Consider the following 15,893-nt stretch of genomic DNA (forward strand, 5'->3'; position numbering starts at 1 on the left):
TTGATTCAGTGCAAAATCGTTTATTAAATTTAACTGAAAAATAATTTTAAACGATCCAGATTTCAAATTAGTGGAAACAAATGTGATAGCTGTTGGAAGGAAATTTTTTCCATGATATCTTACCATCAGGACCCTCAAAATGTCCCGCGCATTTGACCGGCTCGCCAACAAGGTTACGTCCCTTGTCACTCAGGCCAAGAGCATGTGGGTCGGCTGTGTTTAGACTTGTCATTTGTTTTTCTTTTGTTGATTATATTTTCAAGCCATCTTTGTCTGCTTCAAAATGTGATGATGTAAAACCCCTGGTCCTTTTCCACGTGCGATAGCTCAAGTGGGAGAGGTAAGATTAAGCCAAAAATGATTATGTACACAATAAGATGAAAACATCACATACAAACGCAACAACTTATCTGTGTTGAGGACGCGTACATCAAGTGCCTGGACGTAGATGTTTTTACGGTAGCCTTACATGAACGGCATTTAAAGTCAACGTATATTTTCATAGTCTTTTAATGATATTATAAAGCCTGTTGACACAATACCACAGCCAAAATACATATGAATACAGTAAAAATTAGAAGTTAGGTAGAGCCTACAGACATCTGTTCTGGTCTTTAGGGTGATCTGTATGCGCAGAGTAAACCCTACAGCCATCATACTTTATAAATTACAAGCTGTCATTTAACAGAAAAATCAATTCAGAGAAATGAGTTTTCGTGAATTAAAAATATTTTTAAATGCAAAGCTGAAAACTTAAGAAAGAAAATAAAAATTGATTTTAACACCAGAGTTATACTTCAACATTTAATTTAAATGAATTATTTAAAACTCTCATGTTAAATTACTTCGATTTAAATTCCTGCCAAATTTACCAAAGGATGTGAAATAGAAGACCTTATGTACAAAAATAGTTAAGTTTATTGAAGTAAGCCCATGTAGCCAGGTTATACTTGTTCACTATGATTAAGTATAGCCTGATTAAGTGGTCTACCTGAAGTGTACTACCTGAAGTGTTAATTGATAATAGTATGTAGATTAGCCACATGTCAGATTCCTGCATCATTAATTTAGCCCAGTGTTCAAAACCCAAATTATTTATTTATTTGATTGATATTTTATACTGTACTAAAGAAATTAATATCTCACTTATATGTCGGCAGCCAGCATTATTGTGGGAGCATAAAGACCATCTGCAGGTTGCTGACGGACCTTTCTCACATACGACAAAGCGTAATTAAATTAACGCTGAAATTTTTCAAAGCAAAAAATATTATTCTTATTTATCTCCATACGTATAATAATATAATTAATTTATTCTATAATAATAAATCGTACTAATGCAACATTTGCCAGTGTTTTGCGTATCTATCTATGTAAAAACACTAATTTTGTATGCAACACAGAAGTTATGTATGTTATGTATACCAATAAATAAACTGAAACTCAAAAGGATTTAAAAAAAAAAACCTTGACTTAACTTAAATGTCCACTACTGTTGTGTCGTCTGCAGATGCCAGCTTTCCCTGTGTTGATGGTTCAGTATATAAATGACACAACAGAAGTTCGTTATTCTGACGGATCAAGACTTGAGCTGTCCCCGTGTGGATCAGTGTTCCAGTATGAGGAGGCGAGGCCAGAGTCACGGCACCCTGTACAGGGTAGGTGTTGTGTGTCATGTGTCGTTATGAGGGGTTGTGCTGGGTATATCTTCAATTGTTCAATAATATAACTCCCGCCCCTGTTATTTGTTTTGATTGACCTAGATGTCACAGAGCGTGGCCTGGTAATGTTACAAAGTGCAGTCACTAGCAACCTCATCACTAATCTCTCCTTGTGTCCTTTTGCATAGAATTTCAGACTTTCATCATGAAAACTCATACCTGCCTAAAGTTTAGAAAGTTCCCGTCATTGTGATACCAAGCCAGCACCTATACCCAAAAATAAGAGGCTGGCAGGGAAAAAGACTACACCGTAAAATTCACAGAATTACAATTTGTCCAGAAAAACAGAAGTGCTAATAGGGTACTCTGTTCCTGCTAGTGTCTTTCCACTTTGTTATAGTATTTATGTATTTATTTATTTGATTGGTGTTTTGCGCCGTACTCAAGAATATTTCACTTATATGATGGCGGCCAGCGTTATAGTGTGAGGAAACCGGGCAGAGCACGGAGGAAACCTACAACCATCCGCAGGTTGCTGGCAGACTTCCCACTACTTTGTTATAGTAAAGACCCGAATATATGAAAGGCGATAGAGCCTTATATTTCATATGATAGAGCCTTTTATTAACTGAGGTCCCATTGGTATGCAAAATGCTTAGCTCACAATTTAGAAACAGGATTCCACAAGTATGCAGAATGCTTAGCTTACAATTTAGAAATAGGATTCCACCAGTATGCAGAATGCTTACCTTACAATTTAGAAATAGGATTCCACCAGTATGCAGATTGCTTAGCTTACAACTTAGAAAATAGGATTCCACCAGCATGCAGAATGCTTAGCTTACAACTTAGAAATAGGATTCCACCAGTATGCAGAATGCTTAGCTTACAACTTAGAAATAGGATTCCACCAGTGTGCAGAATGCTTAGCTTACAACGTGGAAATAGGATTCCACCAGCATGCAGAATGCTTAGCTTACAACTTAGAAATAGGATTCCACCAGCATGCAGAATGCTTAGCTTACAATTTAGAAATAGGATTCCACCAGTATGCAGAATGCTTAGCTTACAACGTGGAAATAGGATTCCACCAGCATGCAGAATGCTTAGCTTACAACTTAAAAATAGGATTCCACCAGCATGCAGAATGCTTACCTTACAACTTAGAAATAGGATTCCACCAGCATGCAGAATGCTTAGCTTACAACTTAGAAATAGGATTCCACCAGCATGCAGAATGCTTACCTTACAACTTAGAAATAGGATTCCACCAGCATGCAGAATGCTTACCTTACAACTTAGAAATAGGATTCCACCAGTGTGCAGAATGCTTAGCTTACAACGTGGAAATAGGATTCCACCAGCATGCAGAATGCTTAGCTTACAATTTAGAAATAGGATTCCACCAGCATGCAGAATGCTTAGCTTACAACTTAGAAATAGGATTCCACCAGCATGCAGAATGCTTAGCTTACAATTTAGAAATAGGATTCCACCAGTATGCAGAATGCTTACCTTACAACGTGGAAATAGGATTCCACCAGCATGCAGAATGCTTAGCTTACAACTTAAAAATAGGATTCCACCAGCATGCAGAATGCTTAGCTTACAACTTAGAAATAGGATTCCACCAGCATGCAGAATGCTTAGCTTACAACTTAAAAATAGGATTCCACCAGCATGCAGAATGCTTAGCTTACAACTTAGAAATAGGATTCCACCAGCATGCAGAATGCTTACCTTACAACTTAGAAATAGGATTCCACCAGCATGCAGAATGCTTAGCTTACAATTTAGAAATAGGATTCCACCAGTATGCAGAATGCTTAGCTTACAACGTGGAAATAGGATTCCACCAGCATGCAGAATGCTTAGCTAACAACTTAGAAAAAGGATTCCACCAGCATGCAGAATGCTTAGCTTACAACTTAGAAATAGGATTCCACCAGTATGCAGAATGCTTAGCTTACAACGTGGAAATAGGATTCCACCAGCATGCAGAATGCTTAGCTTACAACTTAGAAATAGGATTCCACCAGCATGCAGAATGCTTAGCTTACAACTTAGAAATAGGATTCCACCAGCATGCAGAATGCTTACCTTACAACTTAGAAATAGGATTCCACCAGTATGCAGAATGCTTAGCTTACAATTTAGAAATAGGATTCCACCAGTATGCAGAATGCTTAGCTCACAATTTAGAAATACGATTACATTTACATCACCTCTCTTGTGCCTGATTCAGGAGTGGTAGATCCAGGGTCAAATCCTGGGTCAGGTCACACCTAAGACTTTAAGAGAAGGAGTTGCAGCTTCCTGTCTTGGCGTTCAGCCTGAAGGGGATGGTGCAACTGCTGGTTGACCCGTATCAGTATAATGCCTCGTGCGGGTTGGCTTACTTGCCTTCGGTAAGGCGTCTCAGTGAAGCATCACTAGATAAAAGAACGGTGGAAGTCCATCCTGCAACAACCCCAAGCACTCACTCACTCTCTCGTGTAATTTGGGGATGTGTATTTTTTTTTTTTTTTTTATGTAAGCTTATGGGTTTTGGTATCAAAAAATATAAATATCCTGCATTATAAATTTTTCATGTATTATAGCTATTTATTACAAGGGAATATTTATCAGCATTCAGACTTTAACGCATGTGTAACCATTTTTTTTAACGCTAGGAGTGGATGTTATTCAGCAGAGGTCTGCATTTGTCACCAGCCAGTATCGAGACAAACTCATCGAGGCTCTAGACTTCCGAAATCGTTTTGCGGAGCGACCCTATATTTGTCAGGAACTGTTCTCAAAGGAGGATATTGTGGTAGGTTTGTTTGAGACAGTGTTAGGTGCACAGAGATGCTTTGTTTACGTGGTAAATACTCCATTGTCTTAAGTCATATGCAGTCCACCTTGATGATCCATCTATGAGTAACACATTTTTCATGACATGAAATCTGACATGTTTTGTCATAGATTTTATGACGTATTTGTGAAACTTTGCTTTCAGACGTGACATGAAGAGACATTTCGTTAGTTGTTGTTATAAATTTTTGATGAAATCTACTAATATTAATTAGTAGGTATGAAAGATACACTAGTTTATCTTGGTGTCAGGAGATATCATTACTAATTCTCACGTAATTGTCATAAATTGTAAACAGTACATTCATCTCTGTGGCTTCTTTGGGGCCTCTTTGGCTCAGTTCGTAGGGTAATGACCCTGGAGTCACTTACAGATGTTTTTGCTGTGAGTTCAAGTCCAGCTTATGCTGGCTTCCTCTCTAGCGGTAAGTGAGAATGTCTTGCAGCAACCTGCGGACGGTCGTAGGTTTCCCGGGGCTCTGCCCGGTTTCCGCCCACCATAATGCTGTCATATAAGTGAAATATTCCTGAGTACGGCGTAAAACACCATTCAGGAAAATAAATAAATAAATCTCTGTGTCTGATTCTTTTTTAATGATATGTTCTTTTTGGAATAAGTATTGTTTTAAAGCAAAAATCAGTGTATGTGTTTGTGAGAGAAAAAAAAACAAAAATGTCCAAAATGCTTGTTTTTAGATAAAGTGTTGTATTCTTGATTCCTTTCTAGCAACTTTACTCCAACATTGTTGAAGCAGCCTGGCCCAGTACTACAGATGATGCAGAAGTATTACAAGATGGCAGCATACGGTTGACATCACAGGATGAGTTTGCTAGTCTCGTTTTCTCTCCTCACGGGCGAGATTTCACTGTCTGCTACCTCTCCAAAACCAGCACCTGTCCTCCGTCTTCCCAGCTGGCAATACCAAAACGGCAGCATAGCAGTCCTGTGGAAACTCGAGTTAGACATGTGTCAGCAGGGAGTAACTCTGGTGTTTCTGATAAGTCAGATGGCAGCTTTAAGTTACCAGGGAAACCATCTAAAAGGAAAGGGAGCAGTAGGCGGAAACACAAAGGCTCTCAGTTTGGCAGCTTGACGGTAGAGCCTTCAGCGACATCCGCTTTTGTGGCCATTGTACCAGCGCAGCGCCCGCATCAGCATCGACGGCAGTCCAGTAATCCTCGGTACTCAGACGGAGAAAGCAGCTCTCACTCTGTTCAGAGTTATGATTCGTTGACATCGTCGATAGAAGACGAGCTTTGCTCAAGCTATCACGATCTCAACATCCAAGCTGCCTCAAAGTCCCGGCAAAATCCCAGCGCTGCTACCTCAAGTGTTCTAAAATCCCGTCCTCAAGGTCGCCGTGGTAACCAGGAGAACTTCTGTCCTCATGTCTCCCCCGGTGTTAGTCCAATTAGCAAAGATCTCAGCCCGCTACACACAGGTACGGCATGGTGCTCGATAGATGGCGGTGCTTCTGGAGAGAACCAATCAAAATGCAGACAGTATTATTGCTGGGTAACTCAGCATGTGTCATGTTCGGACTGCCCCCGATACTGGGAGCACCCTGCCCGGCTTGTTCAGGAGAAGTGGCGAAAACTGCAAGCTCAGGCTGATGATTCAGGTATATATGCAAAAATACATTGATTTTTTTCGTGTGATTGGTGTCGTCAAGAAGTTTTCATTGACATGACAGGGTTCAGGTTTATGGGTGTGGGAGTTTCACTGATATGACAGTGTTCAGGTTTATGGGTGTGGGAGTTTCATTGATATGACAGGGTTCAGGTTTATGGGTGGGGGAGTTTCATTGATTTGACAGGGTTCAGGCTTATGGGTGTGGGAGTTTCATTGACATGACAGGGTTCAGGTTTATGGGTGTGGGAGTTTCATTGATATGACAGGGTTCAGGTTTACGGGTGGGGGAGTTTCATTGACCTGACAAGGTTCAGGTTTATGGGTGGATGAGTTTCATTGACATGACAGGGCTCAGGTTTATGGGTGGCTAAGTTTCATTGACATGACAGGGTTCAGGTTTATGGGTGTGGGAGTTTCATTGACATGACAGTTTTCAGGTTTATGGGTGGGGGAGTTTCACTGATATGACAGGGCTCAGGTTTATGGGTATGGGAGTTTCATTGATATGACAGGGTTCAGGTTTACGGGTGGGGGAGTTTCATTGATTTGACAGGGTTCATTTTTATGGGTGTGGGAGTTTCATTGACATGACAGGGTTCAGGTTTATGGGTGGGTGAGTTTCATTGATATGACAGGGTTCAGGTTTACAGGTGGGTGAGTTTCATTGATATGACAGTGTTCAGGTTTATGGGTGTGGGAGTTTCATTGACATGACAGGGTTCAGGTTTATGGGTGTGGGAGTTTCATTGTTATGACAGGGTTTAGGTTTATGGGTGTGGGAGTTTCATTGACATGACCGTGTTTAGGTTTATGGGTGTGGGAGTTTCATTGACATGACAGGGTTCAGGTTTACAGGTGTGGGAGTTTCATTGTTATGACAGGGTTTAGGTTTATGGGCGTGGGAGTTTCATTGACTTGACAGGGTTCAGATTTATGGGTGTGGGAGTTTCATTGACATGACAGGGTTCAGGTTTATGGGTGTGGGAGTTTCATTGACATGACAGGGTTTAGGTTTACAGGTGGGGGAGTTTCATTGTTATGACAGGGTTCAGGTTTATGGGTGTGGGAGTTTCATTGACATGACAGGGTTCAGGTTTATGGGTTTGGGAGTTTCATTGACATGACAGGGTTCAGGTTTATGGGTGTGGGAGTTTCATTATTATGACAGTTTTCAGGTTTATTAGCCTGAAGAAAATTGTGTAACATTGTATTAAATATGAACTAAAGCTGCTGCTGTTATACTTTGTCTTTGGAAATAATACAGGTGTAACACCCAGTATTAGCTAATAGATTTTTGAACAGCTGGGGCCATTACTTGATTGGTGAAGGACTGTGTAATCGCATTTAGATATCTCTTTAGATCATGTGAGCCAAGGAGGCCTCGAGATGTTGCTTTAAATGGAACCACTGTAGATGAAAAACTGCACTGTCAGCAGTATTGATAATTCTTGTGACTTTTTGTCAGTAGCTGATTCATCTTATATTTGTTCGGGGCGGTTGCTGCGAGTTCAGTCCAGCTCACGCTGACCTTGTTTCCAGTCGTACCTCTGGCAGCATATGGTCATGGGTTTCCCCCCGGCTCTGCCCGCTTTCCTCCCACCATTATGCTGGTCACCGTCATACAAGTGAAATATTCTTGAGTAGGTGTGAAACAACAATCGAATAAATAAATAAATATATTTGTTCCATCAGGTGAAGTGAATTGTCTTTTAATTTGCGTATTGCTTTTTAAAGGTAAATGCCTTCAACTCAAAGATTAGGCATGAAGTATACACTGTGTAGAAATTAGCTTAAATCATTGATAATGGATAGACAAAACAATCAATATTTCAATTTCAGATTAATTACCATCGTTATTAGTGGAATGATATAGAAGTCATGTGGTCAGCATTTCTTTGGTTGTTTGCTTTGAATCAGTTGCAATAATTCATGAGGTTTTTTCATGAGGCATTTCACTTCCCAGATCATGAGAAAGAAACCAATGGCAGTGACCCATCCAGTCTATCATGTGGTCAAAGGGACACAATCCAGAATGATGACAAAAGTCAAGTTTGCATGTGTGAATTACCTCCCCCTGTTGCACTGACCTGCCCTGGACAACACCTGCACTCCTGGTCACCATCTACTGACATAGACCTCAAGGGAAAGGTCAAAGTTGTCATGTCCGAAGGGGTTATTTATAGGTAAATCATAAAAGTTCATTGACTTAGACATGTAAGTGTGGAAATGGGAACAGGAAATTTCAACATTTGTTCATCTCATAAAGTTCTCTTATAATCACTATATCAGACATGGCTTTCATAGCTCAAAGTCATCCTTGTCTTGCATATGGCTCCAAGGTGGGTATTTCACAAAGTTTGTAAAAAAAACAGCTATGAAATAAAGATGAAACAATGTATGATGAATGAAGCATTGTGACAAATCACTTATTCATCGTCAATATATTTTGGAATAAAAAAAAGTTTATTCATTGAAGAATTTTCAACACAGTTTGAGAAATCCAGCACTGGAAAGCTGCTCCTTAGATGAATTTGTTCAGGGGAGATAATTGTAGTGTTCAGGGTGTCACATACTCCTCAGAGCAATGGAACCACTCTTTAAGTTGCCACTGCTAGCAAATTTTGCACAGATATCTTGAACAATGCCACGGTCACTGGGGTCACGGTGAGGAGGCATAAGATGATATCAGAAAGCTTAAAAATCTGTATCTCAACAACTGTTTCTGTCAATACTTGATGGACATGCATTGTGTCTATCTGAAGTTTACACAGCATGATTCTGACTGACACACAATTAAAACTAAATCTACCGTGAAGTGTAAACAAGCCTGTCAAAGGTCAAGTTTATGACAGTAATGTGAAGCAAGCGCTGTAAGGACTAATGGCATGTAATGGCTGGCGTCATGGCTGGTGTCATGGCTGGTGTCATGACTAGAACTCAAGAGCGCTCACATTGGTGAGAAGCTCATGGAACATTGTGCTGTGCTAGCACACTAAACCACTAGGTCACGCAGTTCTGTAATAAACACATAAATATCTGGCTGCACTTTCAGAAGTATTCTGAAAAGTGGAGAAAACCTAAAAATTACTTCAAGGCTGGATGAAAGAGTGTGAAAATGTGGTCTTCAACATTTGTTTTGATTTTTCTTTAGAGAGAAAGAGACCTGTGAAAATATTTTTCGTACAGTGGGTATTTGGGTTTATGTTGTCTTTGTGTAATAATGTTATTAGCGAAGATATAACACATGTTTAATATTTATGTCTGCACTAGAATTTGGTCTTTTTAGTCAACAAATATATTCAACTTGGATTTTGGTCATGGTTATATTTTAATATATTCATAAATACTATCACAATTCATATTAAACACATGTGTTTGGTTATAAACAAAAAAAAATTTACATTGAAATAAATTAATAAGACATGCTTCTTATCCTTATTTAGAACATTATTATGCAAAGATGACATTTTCCAAGAGGTGGATCCAAATAACTACCATACAAAAATATTTACAAGTTTTTTTTCAGTATTTTTATGTTTTGTTCTCCTTCATGTACAACTGTATGTGCATATAGTGCATTGCAGGGGCTGTATTTCATCAACCAAAAGTACGTGTTAAAGTCACATTTCATGTTTGCTCTTAAAAACTGGCTTTGTTAAGTACCTCCGATCCTGATGCAAAGGGTGGTGAGAAAGTAACATGTGTCACTTATGAAACAAGCATTAAAACTTTTTATTATGTGTGCATAAACCCAATCAACAGTTAGGGGGTCTCAGGAGTTCATGCAGATTTAGTCGCCACTGGGCGGAGTTTCTTGAAAACTACCACAGCTAAAAGACGGGATTTTACAGTATGTGTCAGCAGCATCGTTGAGTTGATGGACAGATGCTCATCCAGTCACGGCTTTTACCAACGTTAGTTTACTTTAGCCCTTTCTTTGTCTTGTCTTTATCTGGGTGAACTTGTGAGTCCCCTTTGTATGCCGATTGGGCTTATTTACTATGTTTTTCTCCGTGATACGTGTTTGTAGACTTGTTGGCAGCTCTTCCTTACATCAAGTGGAGATTTACCCGGGAGATAACTCTGTCCTCACATCCCAGGGCCTCACAGGCCATTTCTTCCTTCACATCATACCAAGGGCAGACAACCCAGCAGTAAGTAAATGTGATCTGGCTCACATTTGTAGCTCATACTTATGAATGGATATTAAACAAAGTCTGTTTCATGTGTTTTGAAATTCCATTTCTCATTTTGAAGATGCATCTCTTTTTGATACTGGGCAAATCTTACTTTAGTTCGTGAGTCTGCCTTAAAGGGACTTACCTTAACGTCAGACACTGTGTAGTGTTGTAATTACTTGGTTTACCATGTAACTTTAGTTCTGCTGTGCAAATCGTTGGCAAATTACGAATACTTTATAAAGCATTATTGATAGATAAAAAGATCATATTTGGTTTACTAGAGTTTCAATCTATTGGATAGTTAACATGTGCAGTCCACGAGAGAATGTTGCATTATGGGAATCCTTGCAGTGCCTAATTTGCATGTTATCCTGTCAGGTGGACAGTTTAGACCAGTAAACTGTCACAGTATGACAGTTTTTGTTGATTTATTTCTCACAGTATGACAGTTTCTGTTGATTTATTTCTCACAGTATGACAGTTTTTGTTGATTTATTTCTCACATTTATGACAGTTTTTGCTGATTTATTTCTCACAGTGTGACAGTTTCTGTTGATTTATTTCTCACATTTATGACAGTTTCTGTTGATTTATTTCTCACAGTGTGACAGTTTTTGTTGATTTATTTCTCACAGTATGACAGTTTTTGTTGATTTATTTCTCACATTTATGACAGTTTTTTTTGATTTATTTCTCACTGTGTGACAGTTTTTGTTGATTTATTTCTCACAGTATGACAGTTTCTGTTGATTTATTTCTCACATTTATGACAGTTTTTGTTGATTTATTTCTCACAGTATGACAGTTTTTGTTGATTTATTTCTCACTGTGTGACAGTTTCTGTTGATTTATTTCTCACATTTATGACAGTTTCTGTTGATTTATTTCTCACAGTGTGACAGTTTTTGTTGATTTATTTCTCACAGTATGACAGTTTTTGTTGATTTATTTCTCACATTTATGACAGTTTTTTTTTATTTATTTCTCACTGTGTGACAGTTTTTGTTGATTTATTTCTCACAGTATGACAGTTTCTGTTGATTTATTTCTCACATTTATGACAGTTTTTGTTGATTTATTTCTCACATTTATGACAGTTTTTGTTGATTTATTTCTCACAGTATGACAATTTCTGTTGATTTATTTCTCACATTTATGACAGTTTTTGTGGATTTATTTCTCACTGTGTGACAGTTTTTGTCGATTTATTTCTCACATTTGTGACATACTGTCATATTTTGAGAAATAAATGAACACAGACAGTGTACTATTCCTTGATACTCGTGGATAAAACTCTTGACATTTTTGTGACATTTTTCAAGAGTTATTATATAAAAAAAACTAATTGATGTACTGTTTGTTGCAGGCGTACCTGGTGGAAGAGAAAACTTACTCTGTGAAAGTCCCTCCTCAGGATTTCCCCGGGGAGGCGTACTCCCTGGCCAAGCTCATCAGTAAAGGAGCGCAGTACTTAGCCACCTGTGACGTGGATGTCCAGTTTAAATCCCATGCTGAAGTTTTCTGCTGGAAGGTCTGATAGCCCTCTGAAACTGTGATGATTTAAGAGAGCTAGTACCATATTGTTTCTACTAAATGTGGAATGTAGCTGATATAGTAAAGTGTGAAATCACCTTATAACCAGAAACCCAGCTCGGATTATACCAAAGATTTTAAAAAATGGTACTTGCGAGCAAGGAAATAGGACTGGTGTCAGTATATTGAAATAGGACTGGTGTCAGTATATTGAAATAGGACTGGTGTCAGTATATTCAAATAGGACTGGTGTCAGTATATTCAAATAGGACTGGTGTCAGTATATTGAAATAGGACTGGTGTCAGTATATTCAAATAGGACTGGTGTCAGTATATTCAAATAGGACTGGTGTCAGTATATTGTGACTGGGTGGGGCCTCATGTCTGGTTAGTGGTGGCAGCACTTTGGTGGCATGGAGGCGCCCTGCCACGAGAAGGCACAGTATGTACATGCACCTAATGACTTCTCATGGTCGTATTTCTGAAAAATTGTGAAGTACAATTTCATACATATACTAACATGTACATATACATACCTAATAACCAGGCACACAAAGTTCAGGTTCAGTCCCGGCCTTGGTCTGGGAATTCATAGTCATGGGGTTACCAGTCTGCCTGTCTGTCTGTCTGCCTGCATGTCTGTCTGTCTGTCTGCCTGCATGTCTGTCTGTCTGCCTGCCTGTCTGTCTGTCTGCCTGCATGTCCATCCAAGTGAATGGGTGAATTGCAACACCATTGTTACAGGGACTCCCTGTTTTCAGGGCTATCTATATTGCAGATATGGAGGAAAAGAAGAGGTTTTGGGGAATCCCTGCCCAGACAAAATTACCAATCTCATGCACATTTTGGCTCACCTCCTGTTTATAGATTTCCTTACTCATAAATGCCTGGCTGAAAAGACTTTTAAAAATCGAAGTAGGCAGCTCTATGTAGACAACATAAAGCTATGCATAAATATACTTGCATTTATTTTTTTTTTTTTTGTGATTTTTGTGGAAAGAGTTGTGAAACACTTGAATTCTAAGGTGGACTTTATGGCCCATACTATCGGAGCTTAAGGAGGTGAAGTCATAGAAAATTTTTCCTACTCAAATCACGACACTGAATGTTGGAATAACTGTTCTTACCCATGAGTTAAAGATAATAGATATAATGTAAAAAAAAAGGTGATGTGACGTCAGAGATTCTAGATAATTGTCAGTATGGCTCATAAACCCCACAGTAGTATTCAAATATTTGAATACCTTTCAACACTTTTAGCAAAAAAATCTGAAAAAAATAAACATAAGTATTTTTTCACATAGTTTTCAGTTGTCTGTATGATGAACCTTACTTCACATTTTAGCTTTCTTTTACTTTAAGTTATGACAACATGTTGGGAATGACTGTCTTGCAGGTGTTTACATAATCGTCTGTTCATTGAAGACCATCCACCTGTATGACAGGCAAGTCTGTACATTAGTCGAAGGAAAGTCTCTCAGTGGCTTGCCAGAGATTGTTGGTTTTACTCAGGGCACTCTGTCTCCCTCCACAGAACACATAAAACTCACAGCTATCCTACATGTAAAGAAAAAGTTCTGGGCTCACCCAAAGTATGGGATAAAGCAACAAAATCAAATAAATAAATATACAGACCTATGACATACCTTCAACCTGTTAACGGGAGTGAGTGTCTTCGGTTTCCTCCCACCATTACGCTGGCTGCCGTTGTATAAGTGAAGTATTAACACCAATCAAATAAATAAATAAAAATAAGATACCTTAGACCAGAGAGCGCTGTGTTCCCACAGTATGTTGATATTCACAACTTCATATATGGACACCTCTTGTTAAATCACAAGAATACATGTTATTTTGAAATCGATGTCAAACACCTTACCTTGCGTGTACAAACGAGTCCTGCCATAAAGACTCTCCATATTGCAGAGGAGAAAATAGAAGAAAATACCTAAATAAATAATATTTTTTGTTTTTGTTTGTTACAGTACAACCAGGAGAAAACTGCGCCTAACATCTCTGAAGCACGGTCAACGGTGAAATGTGAACATAACATTCCAGGCTTGGGCAAATTCCTGGCTTATACGAATGGAAAGATTAGAATCGTATTTGCTGACCGGACAGCCCTGGACATGATGTCAGAGAGCTGTAAGGATGGAAGTCCTTCTGGTTCCTATGGCGATGGAGATGGCTCACAGCCAAAGGTACAGCTTCAAGATTTGATTTTTAGCTCACGGTTTTTAGGCACAGCTTACGTAATACCCCTAGCATGATGTGAGTATGAATGCTTCAGGTTTAACGCCATACTCAACACAAGTTTTCAGTTGCATGCTGAAGTTTCATGCCAAAGACAAAAGACAAAGACACTGTTTCCTTGTTCTAACCTCTCAGTGCTGAGCGCCAAGCAGCAAGTACCATTTTTAAAGTCTTTGCTCTGACCAGAACTCTCGCTTGCGCAAAGTAGAGGGCTGCAGTGCCCCGCCCCTCTCAACATGCACTCTGCCCCCCTAGAGGGCAGGGCTGTAAATAACAGCCCTGCCCTTCGTAGGGCTAATGAGACTTATTAACCAGAGGCCCCTGTCTGGCCAGACTGTAGTTATCCTGTCTGCTTGTTGTTAACTATACCTGGTACCGGAAATCCGCCATCATAACTTCTGTTTGTAATCAAGCACTGGTTCATTTTATTAACTATGTGTGTTTTAAGCTCAGCAGTGCCTACATTAAGCTGTCGCGCTTAATTTTCTGTCTTCTGGCCATCATAAATTTGTTACGAAATCAATTCACACATGGTGGTTAGGTGGCAAAAGTATCCCACCATAGTTGTTTTATAGTCTATAATTAGAACAGTGATGCTCATTGGACATTAGTCTCGATTGCACCAATGGGTAAACCGGTTAGAAATGCATACATAACAGCCTCGTTTTCATTACTTTCATTTTTCAGTCAAGTCCGTCAAATTGGTCCTGTCAGATAATAAAGCGTTTGTAGACTCATTATTTGTTTAAAATTAAGAGTAGAACAGGCTGCAGATTACCGCAAATTATTAAGATTAGGCAAGTTCAGAGTATTTTTGATTTGTTAAGTTGTTTAAGCTCAGCTGTTTCTCAGCTGAAGAACCGACCACCAGTTGGGCCAGTATCGGTTCTCTGTTTGTTTTGATTCACTTTTTCGTTGAGAAAACATTCATGGTTATAAATTATTGTTGATTTCAAGTCAGAGACCTGGTACAAGCATAATACTGGAATAAGCAGTCTTGTGAAATAGGAAGTTTTACCTCAATGGGCCATATTTTCATTTTCCTCCATCAGATTTCCGTTTTTATGCTAGGTGGGCATTCAGTCGTGGATTTAAATGGGTGGAAAATGGGGCACAGTCAACATTTTCATGATTTTTGTTAACTTTACATAGTGTTTTAATTAAACAATAATATGTCTAGAATTATGAGTTTTCGTATATTTTGGTAAATAAAAATTCAAAGTACCCATTTTGAATAATAAGAGAGTTGCCTTTATTTTTATAACAAAGTCTCAAGTTTTTATGGAGTATGCATACACACATATTGCAGACAGGCGTCATATTTTATTGACAATTTCAAGACAAAATTATCTTATCTTATTTAGTCACGAACTACATCTAGCATCTGTAACCAATGTCTGTAATTTAAAATCAGTAGTAAACCTTTTTTTTACTAGTTATTTTTAATGATCAATAGTTTTATTAATTATTTGCTTTGCCTGTTTGGGATAATACCCTAAAGCAGGAAACACTTGCTGTGAACACACACTCTGCAATTCTTCTATTTTTTGGGACATTTTGCCTGGTTTTGATAACCAGTATGCCCTGTAGTTGCAAAAGGGATATATATTTTTCCCCACATGGTTAGTACATTCAAGGAATAACATATAATTGGTCTTTACTTCTCTGAAAAACTGAGAATTGCAATTTTCTGCTTTAATCACTTCCAAGTAACATATCCTGAAAATTAGAAGGGTTACAGGATACAAATGTGTAGTTGAGTGTTGAGGTGGCTATTTT

General features: G+C 38.6%; 1 protein-coding gene across 1 annotated transcript in view; it reads left to right on the forward strand.

The window, feature by feature from the left end:
- Nucleotides 1–202: 202 nt before the first annotated feature.
- The window catches only part of LOC135479481 (uncharacterized protein C5orf34 homolog), a 26,889-nt gene continuing 11,198 nt past the window's right edge, over nt 203–15,893 (forward strand). Inside the window, exons 1-8 of the mRNA XM_064759331.1 lie at nt 203–340; nt 1,511–1,658; nt 4,334–4,473; nt 5,242–6,136; nt 8,111–8,330; nt 10,178–10,301; nt 11,695–11,859; nt 13,847–14,062. Coding sequence (XP_064615401.1) covers nt 1,511–1,658; nt 4,334–4,473; nt 5,242–6,136; nt 8,111–8,330; nt 10,178–10,301; nt 11,695–11,859; nt 13,847–14,062 — 1,908 coding nt within the window. The 5' untranslated portion in view covers nt 203–340. The remainder of the gene's footprint in view (nt 341–1,510; nt 1,659–4,333; nt 4,474–5,241; nt 6,137–8,110; nt 8,331–10,177; nt 10,302–11,694; nt 11,860–13,846; nt 14,063–15,893) is intronic.

Source organism: Liolophura sinensis, chromosome 12, assembly GCF_032854445.1.
Source record: "Liolophura sinensis isolate JHLJ2023 chromosome 12, CUHK_Ljap_v2, whole genome shotgun sequence".
Taxonomy (NCBI): Eukaryota; Metazoa; Mollusca; class Polyplacophora; order Chitonida; family Chitonidae; genus Liolophura; species Liolophura sinensis.